The sequence below is a fragment of the Bufo gargarizans genome, chromosome 11 (genome assembly GCF_014858855.1).
Source record: "Bufo gargarizans isolate SCDJY-AF-19 chromosome 11, ASM1485885v1, whole genome shotgun sequence".
Lineage (NCBI taxonomy): Eukaryota > Metazoa > Chordata > Amphibia > Anura > Bufonidae > Bufo > Bufo gargarizans.
This window is the reverse complement of record NC_058090.1, coordinates 36,410,304-36,428,128: the sequence shown is the minus strand read 5'-3', so window position 1 is coordinate 36,428,128 and position 17,825 is coordinate 36,410,304. Positions and strand designations below refer to the sequence as shown.

Sequence of the window (17,825 nt, the reverse complement as noted above, 5' to 3'; positions counted from 1 at the left end):
ACCGGTAAGCGCCCCCTCTTTGCGCGCGTCCTGCACCAGCGGTATGATCTATGGCGGGGAAGAGAGGGAGCAGATTGCCGCCTTGCGGCACCCCAGGGACCACCCTAGGTCCAGCAGGGCCACCCTATAGCCACTCTGCTATAAGAGACATACATTTTAAATCTGTCTTTGGTAAAGCAATGGGTAATGCCTAAACCTTGCACCTCTCCGCTCTCGGATAGGCTACCAGTATGGGGGTCAGTCACGCAGGAGACCGGGGAGGGAGGGGACGTAGGGCTGGAGAAGCCACTCTCTCACCACAGATGTCTTCACCCTCGGTCCGTTCCAGCAGGGTCGCCCCTTCAGCTACTGGCACCGTAGTGGCAGGACGCTGGAAGAGGGGCTTGGCGTGCGGGCGACCCTTGCGCTGGCGGGATGCAGGGGAGCTGGGCTGCCCTGGTCCACCTTGCCTTCTGTGGGGGAGGCAGCAGTGCGGATGACCGGCACTGGCGCAGCTCAACCCCGGGAGAACAGAGAGGTCTAGTGCGTCTCTGTTGTCCCGTATTCTGGAACAAAAAGAAAAGAAAAAGTAAAAATCAAAAATTTTAAAACAACAAAGGAGAAAACAGCCCTGCAGTAGCAGGGAGTGTCTTGCCTCCTTGGACACTAAGCAAAAAACTGGCAGTCTCTCTCTCCAGGCTGAGGGTATAGCTGTGGAGGAGGGGCTTAACAGTTTTCACTTAGTGTCACGCCTCCTATGGAGATGAGCTATACCCCAAGGTCTTCTGTGTCCCCCAAGGAAACTGGGCGAGAAAGTGATCAGTTCTTTCCCGGTATAGAGACCCTAGGATGGAACTCAAAACCGGAAAATAAAAACGCTAGTGTGAAAGTACCTTTAAAAGGAATGCCTGGTGGGGATCTGGCAATTAAGAGTCGATGTGCCGTCACTCTCCACTGAAAGCAACGTGTGCTACTGAAACCATCGCCCACTGGTGACAATTTATTGGAAAACCGTGCTGCATGGAATTCTATTCTTCTTGTCAAAGGCAATGGAATCTGCAACAGGTACTCCAAACAGAGCCCCCGAGATTATAGCCTTGTATTCCTTTAAAGGTTTCCATACTTCCATGCATTTCAGTAGAAAGCAGCGGCAGAGCATACGCCATCTGCTCTCCACTGAATGCAGGTGGGGTCCGGGATCTCACTACACGGGGTACAAGCTGTTGGTCCCAACTTGAGAACGAAAAATAATGACTAATTATGTCAAGTCAATCAATTACAACACCCGTGCATCCTGACAGAAACCCCCTTTACTCACTTTAACCTGCTCGCCGCCTCCACTTTCATTCAAACAGACTTTTGCCACCTTCTCAAACTCTTGGATCCATTCGCAATGCCTCTAATGGAGGAAAGGAAATATTGTGAGCTCCGCTGGGGACAGTGATGATATGATAAGTGATTATATGATAATGTCTACATGATGAGCTGTGGGATATGTCAGCGCTATATAAAGGAGTTAAATAAAAATTAAAAAACACCTTTTTAACACAAAAATTGTAAATCCACTACGTCATTAATCTTTTTCCCCTAATAAAACAATGGACTAGCACAGTTTGCTTACTTGTATAGGGTAACAGCGCCACCTTATGGTAGTAATGGAAATTTTAAATCAGTTCTTCTTTTCGGCTCAAATCTGAGCCAGAAACATAGCCATAGAAGGTGCAGATTTTAAAGTCTTAACGGGTCCCACTAAACTGAGGGGGGCCTGCGCTTTTATGTAGGACCATACCAGACTGGTAAACTGCACTTGGTATGGTGCCAGATCACAGATCACGGGTCCCGGTGCTCAATACAGACTAGAGCGGCAGACTTCCAGGTCACATGTAACCTAGAGGAAACCGCACATTGCAATACAGGAGGGAGGCATGATGTGCAGGATGATGCGCCTTCCTGTGAACGTCTTCAGGGAGATATAGAAGGCTTAAAGGGGTGGTCTCATCACAGACAATGGGGGCATATCGCTAGGATATGCCCCTATTGTCTGATAGGCGCGGGTCCAGGGGTGTATCTATCACAAGGCAAACAAGGCATTTGCCTAGGGCGGCACTTGCCAATGGGGCGGCAAAATGCCTTATTTGCTTAGTGATAGTTACACAATATGCTAAATATTTTTTTTGCCCCTTGTCCGATCTGATCCTTCACTATGCGAGTGGCATCGCCGACGCCGCATAGTGAAGGAGTTGAAAGACTTACTCCTCCCGACCTCCCCTGCCTTTTGCGTCTGCACGGAGGTGGAGTCACGGGCCGGCAACGCTAGGGTGAGCCTTATCTCCTCCAAGTGCAGAACGGATCCTGCAGACGGTCACCATGAATACTGAGGCCAGGCCCCGGCCACCAATGCACTGATTCCTGAGCCTGCTGTCTTCAAAAACTGTAAGTACTTAAATTACAGTAATTCACAAAAAATCTTACTTAGTTGTTTTATGGGGTAAGGGGGTTGGGTGGTTAGAGGGGAGAATTAGGAAGGGGTTAATACTGTACTATCTCTAGCTGCACATTGTTTTAATAAATAAATAAAAGTAATCTGTAAAATACATTTGTGTTAGAAGTTGTGCTTTTTTAATTTTTAGAATAATGATACAGCCATTTTATTTAATGTATTTGTGCTCATTTCTGTGCTGTTGGAGGGGGGGGGGGGGGGGGGTGAGGGGCAGTATTACACAATCTTTATTTTTATTTTTTATACATATACAGATTGTGTAATACTGCCCCTCACCCCCCTCCAACCAACACAAAAATTAGCACAAATGTAGTTAAAAAAATGGCTGCCTGTATCATTATTCAAAAAAATATATTAGGGGGGTGCCCGAGTTAAGTCTTGCCTAGGGCAGCACAAAACCAAGATACACCACTGCGCGGGTCCCCTATATCGAGAAAAGAGCACTGCACAAGCGCTGCCGCCCTCCAATCATTTTCCATTGGGCCGTCGGAAATAGAGCGCTGGCTCGGCAATTTCCGTCGAGCCCACAGAAGGTGGCTGGTCTGTGATGAGGCAACCCCTTTAAAGAGAATAGGTTACTTGCAAAACAACCCCCAAACTATAGAGTAAGAGGTGTATAGTTTAAGTGATGTCAAGTCCGGTTATGTGATTTTTATCTTTATTCCAATGCTATGCTCGGACAAACACGGCTGTAAAATACATGGAGAGGACCCCCGAGCTCACGCACATAATGGAGAGGACCCAAAGAGGAGTCCTCTCAATGCATTTTACTACTGGTTTGTTGGAGCAGAGTCAGAAATCAAGGGAGTATGAAGATAAAAATGACATAACCGGACTTGACGCCAATTACACTATACACTGCTTACTCTAGTATGGGGGGGGGGGGGGGGGTGTTGTCTCGGAGCTGACATATTCCCTTTAAACACGTGGCCAAGCATCTTGTATTTCTAACCACCCTGACAAGCTTCCATGGCACCAGCACATAGGATGAATGTTCAAGCTCAGCTAGATATTTTGCGAGGTGTTAAGCAGCCACAGCTTTTTTTTTTTTTTTAAACTGTAACCTGCATGGGCCTTGTATTCCCGTAACATAGGGATACAGGGCAACAGAAGATAGTAACACTACAATTTAGTAATATCAAGGAAAAGAAAGGGGGAATTTTAAATAAAAGAAGATAAAACAGTAAATAAAAGGGGGAGAGTGACAAGGATTGATAAGGTCTTCTTTACATCAGGTAACCCTTGGGCCACCCCTCCTCTGGGAATGCACCCCCCTGACTTTGGGTTCTTACCAAACTAGCAGAAACAGACACATTTGGGAAGATCTTCTGCAGGATTTCCCGGGCCTCATTGTCCCCCGTGTTCTGCTGTCTCTCCTGCAACAAAACAAGACATCGCCATCAGCATCCAAGTGGAAAAAGCAATCTAAGATGGGAACATGGGCGAAACACACAGATGTTATGGCGTAGAGGATGTGACATCAAACGTATGCATTAGCTAGGAAAAAATATTATCCGTCCGCATGCACATGAAACCTCTGCCAACTCCTCTCAAACGTCGGGACATCCACTCGGACACACTAGATGCAAGCAATCACTGGCGTTCCTTAGTGGACATGTTATATGACCGTAGCTACATAAAGGGGTTAACCATTCTCAAATGTCACCTGCCACATCCATACATTGGTGGCTATAGGGGGGGGGGGACTATCTGGTCACACAATGAAGCAGGACCACAATGGTCTCCAGCACCAAACACGGGTCGTGGAAGATGTGTCCTGTCTTTTTTATCCTGAGGCTGATCCTTGCGAGGTGCAAAAAAAATCTACAGAGCGGTGACGGAGCACAGACATGCATCACCACGATAAAAACACATGCATGAAATAGGCTAGATTCACCCCCAATGATCTGCAGCCCAAGATGGGGCGTGCACCTTCAGCCGCTGCTACCAATCCAGCTTTATTCTGGCCATACACATTAGATGTTTATCAGCCAATCCCAGTGATTTCAGCAGGACCGGCTGCCCACCTACTGTATATGGGACCTCACAACTTCTCTGACGACAGATTCCGGGGAGATAAGGATCAGGTTGATTGGATTTCAACATGCCCAATCTTTTTGTTCTCAGGGGAGACATGCTTCCACCAGAGACGGATGCGCACGCTTGGCTGAGGCCCAGAAAGACAGTTGTAGGCAGACTGCTAATGTGTGTGGCAAGCCTTAAAGGCTATGGACACCTTCGGAGGCAATTATTATATTTTTTTTTTTTTATGATTGCATCTTACTCATTTTTGGCTAAAAACAATTTTTCCAATTGTCCTTTATTAAAAATATTGAGCTGTTCTGTCACAAAGTTTTAACCGTTTTTCTAGCTGTGTGACTGGCACTTTCACTTTGCCCCGGCCATCTAATAAACCTTATCTCTAAACCACTAACAGGTCATAAACACTTATTTATGTCACATTCTTATCAGTAAGATAATGATTGAGCTATGAGTGTTTAGGAGGTCAGAGATCAGAGATAAGGAGCCCATCAGCTCCTGGTCTGACGGAAAAGATAGAAAATCCAAAGGCTGCTTCTAGAGCATCTCCGCTCTGTACAGAAAAAAGGACGCCATCATTTTCATAAAGGCCAATTAGAAAAATCATTTTTAGCTCAAAATGAGTACAATGCAACAATAAAAAAAAATTGCCCCCCAAAAGGTGTACATAGCCTTCAGCAGGATCAGGCATACTGGTGGGGTGGATCCTGCTGATTATAGGGCATCTGTCAGCAGATATGTACCTATGACCTGACCCGTTACATTTTCGCTTGGCAGCTGAAGGCATCTGTGTTGGTCCCATGTTCATATGTGCCCACATTATGCTTTAATAAATGCAAATTAGTCTTTAGGAGCAACGGGGGCGTTGCCATTACACCTAGAGGCTCAGCTCTCTTTGCAAATGCCGCGCCCTCTGCTCTTTGACAGGGACAGGCAGTGTAAATGTGACCACACATGGTCCTGTCAATCAAAGTGCAGAAGGCACGGCAGTTGCAGAGATGCCATATATTTTTTTAAAGGGGTAAAGGAAAGATGTAAGGTACAGCAAAAAGAGCAAGTGGCGAGGCAGAAGCGTCTTAAGGCTCTGTACACATGCGCGTCAGGGTTTCAGTTAATAAAAGGAGCTGTGAAGGGTGATGTCTGAATTAACATGAAGATTTCCCACTGAAATCAATGGGAAAGACCTGCATGCGTTTTTGGTTGGGAATCATGAACATACTTATTCCCCAGGGAATAACAATTCTAGATCTATTCTTAGGACTATGCTGCGCCATTCCTTTATTATAAAGGAATTGCTAGCATTTAAAAAAAAAAAAAAAGGTCCAGCTGGATGTTACCAATTAGGGGTGGAGTGTCTGATACTATCTAATCAGTGCTGCTAGTGTTAGGCCCCTTTCACACAAGCGAGTTTTCCGTGCGGGTGCATTGCGTGGGAATCGCAGCATGTTATATGCTATGATATAACCTGGATGCAGTCCGGATGCGATGCGTTTTTCACTGATAGTTGCTAGGTGGTAATGTTTGTAAACCTTGAGGGGGGTTTTCACGAGTGTGAAAAACGCATCAAAACGGATTGCACCAGTGCGGAAAAAACTGAAACACTGAGCGCAATTGCAGACAAAACTGACTGAACTTGCTTGCAAAATGGGTTGAGTTTCACTAAATGCATCCGGAGCCAATCCGTATCGTTCGCGTGAAAGCAGCCTTAGGGTCCATTTCATTGTCGTCGTCCCCCCCCCCCCTGATGAATGGAGTAGTAGTGCACACGTCTGTCCACCGCTCTGTTAATGTGGCTGGTGTGCACAGCGCTTTATCAGTCCCACAGGGACCCGGTTACATTTTGCACGCGATATACGGCCATTGCATGCACGCGGCAAAGACGTTAATGGAACAGATCGGCCTCTGCTGACGTCACACCACACACAAGAACGCTGGCATGCCCATGAGGAAACAAAAACACAAAGGAGAGACAGATGAGCAAAAGTCAGGATAGAAGAGACAGGAGGAACATACAGTTATGATTGGGAGGTTCTTGTCCGCAGCCAATCAAGGCTTCGCTTTGTTACCCCCACTAGTGATGAGGCAGTACAGACCCCGAGGACGCACGGCGCCTCTGCTACCTCACCGCACTAGTGACTGGTCAGTGCACGACTGCTCTGGCTGTCGCTTTAACTAGGTATTCTCGTGGGAAGAACTGCATGCCGATCCTGCCGTCAGTCCCGCTAATTCATGGAGGTGGGGAATCTATTTCCAGCTACACACAAAGGTCTTGCAATACTGGAGTATTGGTCAATACCTGCATGACATTTGGTTGGGTGCATCAAATGCCCAGCCATGATGGTTAAGATCAGATACCCGTATTATTGTTGCCCGCTTAATATCCTGGGATTTAAAGTGAAAATCCACCTTATATCATCACGTCATGTTCTTATTTCTTAAATTCAGAGCAATTCCATAAAATAATTTTAAGGAGGCACAAGCTCTAGTGTTGCGCTTCAGCCCCTTCACCTCATTTAAAGTGAACCTCCACTATGTTTTTAGTGCAGGTTCATAAAATATCTTTAAGGAAAGACAAGCTCTATTTTCCGACTCAGAGGTCCAATACCCATATATATGTATATCACAAGCTGGCTTCCTGCAGCCGCCACTAGAGGGAGCTAAATACATACTGTCTTATTATTGAGTTTAAAAGGGTATCCCGATCTTGTATAGTGATGGCACATCTCTAGGAGAATGAAGGGAGACAGATCTAGTGTAGCATGGCATCCCCTTCACCCGATTTCACTGTACAGCCGCATCTCGGTCACCCGCTGTGCAGATAATTTCAGGTCAATGCTGCGCTGCAGACCCCTGAACAGCAAGGTAGCCGGGAACACCGCTGTGCTGGAAAAACTTAGAAAGGGACGGACCACGAAACTGGTCCTGCGGCCTCTGGATACTCAGGATTGGTGAGGGTTCCAGAAGTGCAACCCCCAGTTATCAAAATGTGATTGTGTATCCTACCAACTAACTACAAGATGGGAATACCCATTTAAAGCATAATAGTATATTTTTGGCTCTAAAGCTCCCTCCAGTGGTGGCTGCAGGCAGACGGAATGTAATATTTTATAACTATATGGTGGGAATTTGAAGCTCCATACCAGAAAAACCAAGCCCTGGGTGCTATAAATGATATATATAAAAGGATTACTCCAGTTAAAAGAAGCTATGCCCCATCCACTGGATACGGGATAACATACAGGCACGGGGTGTGACCACTGGGACCTCCACAATTACTACTCCACAGGTCCCGTTCCCCTGTATGGAGTGGCAGTTCGAGCATGCCTGCTGCCGCTCTATTCAAACTCTATGGCACTGTCGAAGATGGGCACGCAATGTACTCGGCTACCTCCGGCAGTCCCATAGTGATGAATTGATTGGCAGTGCACAGGGCCCCTGTTTTTGCGAATGGTGGGGGGTCCCAGCAGTTAGAGCCATACTGGTCCGTTATTAAGTGGATAGGAGATGACTTGTTTTAAGTGGAATACGCCTTAAGATATGACCTCATTAAACCGGTGGACGTTCACTTTAAGGGGCAGACGCGGACTTTGGTTCATCTTGGCAGCATCGGCATGCAGCTTTATAAAAATCCATTCCACATCTCAGAAACCGAGCTAAGAGTCAGCAGACAGAGCAGCCGTGCCCGGGTACAATCTGCGCTACGTCCCCCACCGGTAGCATTACAACCTTGGCGGTCTTGCCGACTCTCTCTTGTAGCATTTTTTCAGTTGATGCCAATGCCTCCATTGCTTTCCAGTTTTTCTCCCGAAGGTCCTAATTGTTTTTAGAAAGAGTTATTTCAGTTGACCCAGATACTAAAAAGTCTTCATAGTTCATTCAGCAAGTTGCATTAGAAGGGGCTGACGGAGATCTCTCTTGCCCAAATCCACCAGACTGCACCAGCGCTTCACACGGCAGACGTATGGAAGATCCCACACAGGTGACTTGCAACGCGTCAGCTTTGAGGAGGTAAAGTAAATCCGATTTGTGAGCAAAAGGCCCCGCTGACCCATCAGCCGGAAGGTCCATTAAAAAGATCTAAAATTAAAGGGGCAATCGATTTTGTAAAGTGATGGCAGATCACTAGGATGTGCCATCACTTTATCATTGTTGGGGGGCTAGCCTCCTGGAATCCCAAGAAAGAAGGGTCTGGCGCTTTGGTGTATGGCTGTGCCTTAAGGACACCTCACCACCCACAAGCAAGGTCCAGCTGGGTGTGTGCCCCTGCACAGTCTGCCACTACCCAATCAGTGAAGTGTCAGACTGTGCAGGGACACCCCCCCAACCTGCTAGTAATTTATTTAGGAATAATAGAGGAATGGCGCAACATAGTGCTGTTATGACATGGGAAATTCAAGTAGTAGTTACTAAAAAAGGCATGTCAGGAGAGATAAGAGCTCCTCGTTAAAGGGAATGTGTCAAGGAATTTTTTTTTCTCCCAGTTAAAATCAGATAGCAACACATTCTTTTGTTCCCAACTTGTTCATATTGCAGATTTTCTTGTTCTAAGTTTTTACCATGATCATGGGGGCCTCATCTTGCCTGAGCTGTTCTTAAAGGGGTTCTGAACCCAGACATAACCCCTTTTACACCCCTCCAACCCCTGAGTGGAGCATTTTATGCATCGAGCAGGGCAATGGCTTTTTGAGCACATTTTCACGCTGCTAGGCGGAGGCTTCCGCCTAGCAGTGTTCCCAGTGACATCACCGGCAGTAATGACCGCCCATTAGTGCCAGTGATGTCACCGGGAACACTGCTAGGTGAAAACTCCGCCTAGGAGAGCCCGGGGCATCACCGGATCTGCAATAAAAGGCCTTGCCCTGTGCTATGCTGCGCAATGCAAGGGAGAGCAACCAATGCTCAACTCATACGGGCTGACTGGGTGAAGAGCTGAACCCGTACAACCCCTTTAACAGCATTTAGAGATGCGCTTTACAGAAGCCAACAAGGGCCATAGACACAATGGACATAGACTTCTATAGGAGAGTTTTCTAAGGCATGCTCTGTGACCTATGCAGAGGTCAGAAGGGAGGAGATAAGCCATAATATAACCTATTGTGAAAGGGGAATCCTGTGTTATCTATATATAGGTGATATATCACTAACCCTGCCTATGATGAGCAGATAACTGCAGTAAAGTGATCTGCACAGACCAAGACGTGGAGTCTATTAGGCTTAGTAGCCAGTGCAAGAAGTGCAGAAATTTATGTTTTGTTGTTTTTTTTTTTAAATATAGATATTGACTTGGAAAATAAAAACTCAGCAAAAATTCTTTAAAAATACATTTACCTACAAACATGATTTAAACAGGTCATTTTCTGATGACACATTCCCTTTAAGGACGAACCGCTCTCTAAGCTTTTGTCTCACAAAAAGGAGCAAAGTCGACGCCTGCGGACGTCACTCTGTGGGAACGGCCATAGACCATCCTTGCGTGATCGCATTGTGCCGTGTCTGTGATGGGAGGTTCTTATTTTCACAGTCCAATTTGAAACGCTACTTTCGGGGGGAACATTCGTGTGAAAAACATTGGCCTAATGACTTGTGAAAAAGAGTAAAGTTTTCAGAGAAAAAGAGCAGAATCCAATCCACCAAACAGGGGGGAAAAAAAAGGTTAATAATCAGAACGCAGAAGAACATCTTCAGCAGGTTTCATTTACAGGTTTAGAAAATGTATAAAAAGACAAACTGAAATAAAAAACACTTAAAAAAAAATCTAAGAGTAGAAACTGCGGCTGGTGATGTCGTGAGGGGGAGATGTACTAAGCTAAACGCACCAGAACCAAAAACTGGTGCACCTGCCGAGCGCCACATTTATTACGTGTTCAGGACTCTTTCTGGGATGCATTAGACAAGGAGCGAGTCTTAAAATGCGACACCGTGCACCAAAATAGTTTGCGTAAAGACAAGATGGACCAGCAAGCTGCACCAAATTTATCATCCAGCCTGAGCCACTGGAATACATTTGGCACATCTTTAGGGTAAATGCGGCGAGTGGAATTGCATGCAGAACAGCCACAGCATTTTCCGTAGCAGCAAATTGGATGAATTTAAAGAAAAAATTAAATAAAATCTCATCCACACCCTCTGGAAAGATTTCACAATGAAATAGTCATGGCAGAGGATGAAATCTGGGGCAATACATAGCATTTATGCACTGAAATCCACAGCTAAATTAGGATTTCAGACAAACAGGTTGTGGATCTTCCTCTGAACAAAATCCACAGCGGACCTGCCACGCGTGGCCGTACCGTATCTGTCTCCATGATCAACCCTACTAAACCAGACATAATACTCATTAGGGTTGAACATGGTAAATAAGATACACCCTCTATTGCTGAAAACTGATGTACCTTTGTAAATGAGGCAAACAGAGCACCCGAGGGCTGGGCTAGCCCCTCGGAGCACAACTTCACCTCATCCCCTTCCACATCACTACTCCCCCTCATGGCTTGATAGACCGGGACAGGCATCCTCACTGCTTGGATGGCTGGCCCTAAAATTTTGCGCCAGAGAGACTTTAACGGCACATGAGTGGTTGATCTCGGGAGGCTTCCTTCGCTCTGAGATCTGCACTGCATAAGCCGCAATGTGATTCTAAGGGCCAGGGGTCCGAACAGTGAGGATCTATAGGAGTTAACCATCAGCACCACCTGCACAAATCTCTCTGGTGGTTCGTTACAGCGTATCGCTGTTCAGCTCACAGAGCACTGGAACTGGATGCCACCGTATCCGCTTCTCAGCGGAGAGCAGGACCGGCTGCATACAGTTCTGCTGATTCTGACCATGTACAAGAAAGTTCTTTTTCGCTGACAGTAGAGATGAGAGAATCAGTTCATACCAATCGACTCATTCATAAAAGATTTCTTGAGAAGCGAGGAGCTGGCCGCACTACTCAAGAGACTCCCCCCTTGATTGACAATGAGGGATATATCGTCTGGCCGTGTGTTTCTTGCATTTGCACTAGGGCTGGGTGATATGGCCTAAAATCTATATCGCAATATAATTTGAAGCATGTGCGATATAACGATATATTGCGATATATTATTTTCTTCTGTATATCATCCATGTCCCCCAGCCAGCGCCATCAGCCCCATGCCATCGCCATCATCATGTCCCCCAGCCAGCGCCATCAGCCCCATGCCATTGCCACCATAGTCATGTTCCCCAGCCAGCGCCATCAGCCCTATGCCATTGCCATATCATCCATGTCCCCCAGCCAGCGCCATCAGCCCCATGCCATTGTCACCATCATGTCCCAAAGCCAGCGCCATCAGCCCCATGCAATTGCCACCATCATCATGTCCCCCAGCCAGCGCCATCAGCCCCATGCCATAGCCACACCCCCCCCCCCCCCCTGCTAATATACTTACCTTTCCTGCAGAGTGCGCGGCTGGCTGATGGAGACCGTAGGAGACGGACTGCGTCTTTCTCCCAGCATGCACTGGGAGGGACCTGACGTCACACACAGCGTCAGCCAGCACACTGACGATGTGTGCATGCAAGGCCCTGGACGGTGCAGAGTCGGGAGGCCATGGAGCGGTGAGTGAGAAGCTTCTTCAATTCACTACCGCTCCATGGTCATCTATCGCGATCAAGCTAAAATCTATATCGTTGTCCGAATTTATGACTATAATATCGTATATCGTTTATATCGCCCACCACTAATTTGCGCTATTGCTCTGTATGGCGGCTCAAGCACAGAAGCTCTGCTGTTGATTCTGGGTACCTGGAAGTGTAGTGGCGCATGCACAGTCAGTGCAAATCCTCTGCGCTTGAGCTGCTACTTGAGAAATGGTGCAGGCATAAGATTGACAGGGTCAGGCGAGAAATTTGGCCCTGGCGATCAAGGGGGAGCGGAGCCTCTTGACCAGAGGAGCCAGCCTCTCACTGCCCAAGGAGTCTGTGAGATGAACGAACGAATTTACTCATCTCTGACCGCTAACAAATATCTCGAAAATGGTGACGAATCGGAACCAAGCGATATTAGAAAGCTGTAGGACATTTAATTTATCTAGAGATTATGCTTCATTTACATAAAAAGGGGGACGCTCTATAGACATCTATGCTAGCTTCTGATTTAGGAAGATAATAAAATTTTATAAATTTATTATCAAATAAATTGAATATACTTAGTTATGAATACATTTTAGGACTTTTTAGCGATTTGGTCAAACGTTAGGATAAGTAATCGCCATTCATTTCCACCAGACTATACTGTATCCTTACAGACAGGTCTTCTTTAGTTCTACCTATATATACGGTGATGGTTCTTTGGACTGGTCCCAAAGGACTGCAGCCACTAGTGAGATCCTGGCGGTAGTCATCATGCTAAAGTGTATTTCTATGATGCATCCCTCCAGTGGTAATATGGGAAGAACCAGCAAGACTGTGCTGCCGCCTGTCATAGCTGTCTGCACAGTCCTTGTGAATGGCGCAGGCAGGCGTACCTGATTATATCACAGCGTTTTGCAGAAGCCTTGCCCGTTCTCTGCCTTTTGAGGCAGACTGGTTACTAGGGATGCGTTACCTGCCAGCCCACTGATACTGCATTGTATTCACAGCAACCAGAACGGCTTAAAGGGAACCTGTCACCATGAAAACACAAAATAATCTGCAGGCAGCATGTTACAGAGCAGGAGAAGTGGAGCAGATTGATATATAGTTTTATGGGAAAGATTCAGTATAACCTGTGTTTCGTTGATTTAAATTTCTGTTCATTCTGGGCTTTGACGACCAGGAGGAGGTCCCATCAGTGACTGACAGCCTTCCCTCTATGAGGAGGAGGTCCCATCAGTAACTGACAGCCTTCCCTCTATGAGGAGGAGGTCCCATCAGTGACAGCCTTCCCTCTATGAGGAGGAGGAGGAGGTCCCATCAGTGACTGACAGCCTTCCCTCTATGAGGAAGAGGCCCTATCAGTGACTGACAGCCTTCCCTCTATGAGGAGGAGGTCCCATCAGTGATGACAGCCTTCCCTCTATGAGGAGGAGGTCCCATCAGTGACTGACAGCCTTCCCTCTATGAGGAGGAGGTCCCATCAGTGATGACAGCCTTCCCTATATGAGGAGGAGGTCCTATCAGTGATTGACAGCCTTCCCTCTATGAGGAGGAGGTCCTATCAGTGATTGACAGCCTTCCATCTATGAGAAGGAGGTCCTATCAGTGATTGACAGACTTCCCTCTATGAGGAGGAGGTCCTATCAGTGATTGACAGCCTTCCCTCTATGAGGAGGAGGTCCTATCAGTGATTAACAGCCTTCCCTCTATGAGGAGGAGGTCCTATCAGTGACTGACAGCCTTCCCTCTATGAGGAGGAGGTCCTATCAGTGATTGACAGCCTTCCCTCTATGAGGAGGAGGTCCTATCAGTGACTGACAGCCTTCCCTCTATGAGGAGGAGGTCCTATCAGTGACTGACAGCCTTCCCTCTATGAGGAGGAGGTCCTTTCAGTGATTGACAGCCTTCCCTCTATGAGGAGAAGGTCCCATCAGTGACTGACAGCCTTCCCTCTATGACTGTGTATACAGAGAGCTGTCAATCACTGATGGGTCCGCCTCCTAGACTTCAATGCTCAGAATGAGCACAGATATAAATGCAGAAATTATAAGTTATACTAAATATTTTCCCCAAAACACTATATACCAATCCTGCTCTAGAACATGCTGCCTGCAGTTCAGACAAAATGTTTAAGGCGACAGGTTCCCTTTAAATAACCATGCTGAAAGGGGAGAGAAGGAGGAAAGCAGTTCCTGACTTTCCATGATTCAAGCTGCGGTGTTAAATACATTTTTGTAAAAATAAATTTCGGTGAAGAACCCCTTAATACACACGGGGGTCCCCACAGACATTAGATTACAGCTGGTCTCAAGGTAAATAGCGAGATCTGCTAAGAATAGTCCGATCGCTATGGACCACCCTGGATGGATGTAAGATGGGGAAGATGTGGTAGGGGAATATAAACCGGGCCAAAAGGAATATATTCGTATTTACAGCACTCACCCACTACCAGAGAGCTGCCGGCCAAACACTTGTTTGGTTAGCAGCTGTTCCTCTCCGCTCCACTATAAACATGCACACTCTTCTCAGCCGAGCATGCAGGTTGCAGGTTTTAATGGGGGGAGTGAAATACAGTCATGTGAAAAAATTAGGACACCCTTTGAAAGCATGTGGTTTTTTGTAACATTTTTAATAAAAGGTTATTTCATCTCCGTTTCAACAATACAGAGAGATTAAAGTAATCCGACTAAACAAAGAAAACTGAAGAAAAGTCTTTTCAAGATCTTCTGTAAATGTCATTCTACAAAAATGCCTATTCTAACTGAGGAAAAAGATAGGACACCCTTGCCCCTAATAGCGAGTGTTACCTCCTTTGGCTGAAATAACTGCAGTGAGACGGTTCTTGTAGCCATCTACCAGTCTTCGACATCGGTCTGAGGAAATTTTACCCCACTCCTCAATGCAGAACTTTTTCAGCTGTGAGATGTTTGAGGGGTTTCTTGCACGTACAGCCCTTTTCAAGTCCCCCCACAGCATCTCAATGGGATTCAAATCTGGACTTTGACTTGGCCATTCCAGGACTCTCCATTTCTTCTTTTTCAGCCAATCTTTGGTTGATTTACTAGTATGTTTTGGGTCATTGTCATGTTGCATGGTCCAGTTCCGCTTCAGCTTTAATTTTCTAACTGATGGTCTCACATGTTCTTCAAGCACCTTCTGATACACAGTAGAATTCATCGTGGATTCTATGATGGTGAGCTGACCAGGTCCTGCTGCAGCAAAGCAGCCCCAAACCATGACACTTCCACCTCCATGCTTCACAGTTGGTATGAGGTTCTTTTCTTGGAATGCTGTGTTTGGTTTACGCCAAACATGTCCTCTGCTGTTGTGTCCAAATAATTCAATTTTGGACTCATCTGTCCAAAGAACATTATTCCAGAAGTCCTGGTCTTTGTCAACTTTATCTTTGGCAAATGTCAGTCTGGCCTCGATGTTTCTCTTGGAAAGCAAAGGTTTCCTCCTTGCACACCTCCCATGCAAGTTAAACTTGTACAGTCTCTTTCTGATTGTAGAGGCATGTACTTCTACATCAACAGTAGCCAGAGCCTGCTGTAGTTCTCGAGATGACACTTTAGGGTTTTTGGAGACCTCTTTTAGCATCTTGCGGTCTGCTCTTGGGGTGAACTTGCTGGGGCGACCAGTCCTGGGCATGTTGGCAGTTGTTTTGAAAGCCCTCCACTTGTAGACTATCTTCCGGACAGTGGAATGGCTGATTTCAAAATCTTTTGAGATCTTTCTAAATCCCTTCCCAGACTCATAGGCTGCTACAATCTTTTTTCTGAAGTCCTCTGACAGCTCTTTTGCTCTCACCATGGTGCTCACTCTCACTTCAACAGTCAGGAGCACACCAAACTAAATGTCTGAGGTTTAAATAGGGCAAGCCTCATTCAACATGCAGAGTAACGATCTACTAATTATGTGCACCTGGTGTGATATACCTGTGTGAGATCTGAGCCAATTTAAGAGGGAATACATGTGAGGGTGTCCTATCTTTTTCCTCAGTTAGAATAGGCATTTTTGTAGAATGACATTTACAGAAGATCTTGAAAAGACTTTTCTTCAGTTTTCTTTGTTTAGTTGGATTACTTTAATCTCTCTGTATTGTTGAAACGGAGATGAAATAACCTTTTATTAAAAATGTTACAAAAAACCACATGCTTTCAAAGGGTGTCCTAATTTTTTCACATGACTGTAGGAATCAGCCGCTGTCGGATCCCCCTGACAACACCTTATGTCCTGGGTAAGGAGGGTAGGAAAAAAAAAAAAAAAGGAATGGACATGTATGAACCCATGCCCTTCCTCGAAACCTGTTGCCGAGAGAGTCTCGGCATACACTCAAAGATAGTGGGCCACCCTTCTGAAATCAGCGGGTGCGGCCAACTTAAAGAAGTTCTCCGGGACTGTATTAGTGATTACGTATCCTTAGGACAGGTCATCAATGTCAGATCCCAGCACGATAAGCTGTTCAAAAGGGCAGCTAAGCTCAGATCCACACACTGAGTAGTGGCCGTGAATGGTACTGCGGCGCCGTATTGTGGTTCTGGAGCAGCTCATTTAAGTAGTTGATCCCTAGAGGCGCTATGGAAGACAGGCCCAGTACTGATATCATATTGATGATTATAAGGACTAATCTAAAACTTCCAGCAATCCCCCCCCCAGGACAATATACAGCTTCAGGCCTTTCCTTGAAAAGTATAAAGACTGCAAATTGTCCATTTACTTACATTGTTCTTCTTCCTTTGCTGCTCCACTGCCGATTTTTGAACTTCTAGCTCGGCGAGCAGCTCCGTTATGTACTTGTCTTTCTTTGCAACCCTAGAAACATGGACAACAAATCAGGTGGTCAAATACAAGGTCACTAAATGCGATATTTCATACAATAGTCTTCCCGGCACCTACTATATGATCTGTTTTCCCAAGACGTTACGGCACGGATGGACAACCCGCGGACCAAGCTGTTGCAAAACTACACCTCCTAACATGCCTGAACAGGCTACAGCTATTACGGCATGCTGGGAGTTGTAGCTTTGCAACAGCTGGATAGCTGCAGGTTGGACATCCCTGGGTTAAGGTATGTCAGACTATGATCTCTACACACGCAGAAGACGGACAACTTTACTGTAAGGAGGTCACCCATGTAGTGCAGAGATTACGTAATGGATTCCTCTTCATAAGAGAGCAGACTTCAATGTTAAATGAAGGATAACTAAGGAATTAGGAGCGTTAAGCCCTGTTCACATCTCCATGTTCAGTGTATGTCTCGGGACGGCTCTAGGTGCACACACACCGCAGGATATGCCACGTGTGTTATTTTGGCATACACTGGGCCAGTCGTCGTTGCCATCACTTTAATAAAGCGTATTCCACTAAGCGTGGTTATGTAGCAGGCCAATGTTAAAAACACACATATATCGCGCAGTCTATCATTTTGTGTTTACCATTAGAGTCAATGGCAGGTGTATGGCTATAAGACATAGCTTGGAGGCTTCAGTCATCGTATACGTCAGGGGATACTCTCGACAGATTCCTCCGGTGGAGTCAAAAGGCAAGATGTGAACAGAGCCTCATTTTTGTGACACGTGGTTTCAACTGTTTGTATTCCCCATTAGTTCTGTTTTTGGGATCCCTTTTAATCAGTCAAAGCACAGGGCCACAATAAACAGTTTCTCTTGCTCTAGGTTACCTGGCATATCTGTCCATTCTTTTT

The 17,825-nt window shown here is 46.1% G+C and overlaps 1 protein-coding gene across 1 annotated transcript in view; it reads right to left on the bottom strand.

The window, feature by feature from the left end:
- Positions 1–17,825, bottom strand: part of KTN1 (kinectin 1) — a 102,926-nt gene that overhangs the window by 15,690 nt on the left and 69,411 nt on the right. Inside the window, exons 36-39 of the mRNA XM_044272713.1 lie at positions 16,843–16,933; positions 8,246–8,332; positions 3,772–3,855; positions 1,298–1,378 (exon numbers count right to left, since the gene is read on the bottom strand). Of these exons, the coding sequence (XP_044128648.1) occupies positions 1,298–1,378; positions 3,772–3,855; positions 8,246–8,332; positions 16,843–16,933 (343 nt within the window). The remainder of the gene's footprint in view (positions 1–1,297; positions 1,379–3,771; positions 3,856–8,245; positions 8,333–16,842; positions 16,934–17,825) is intronic.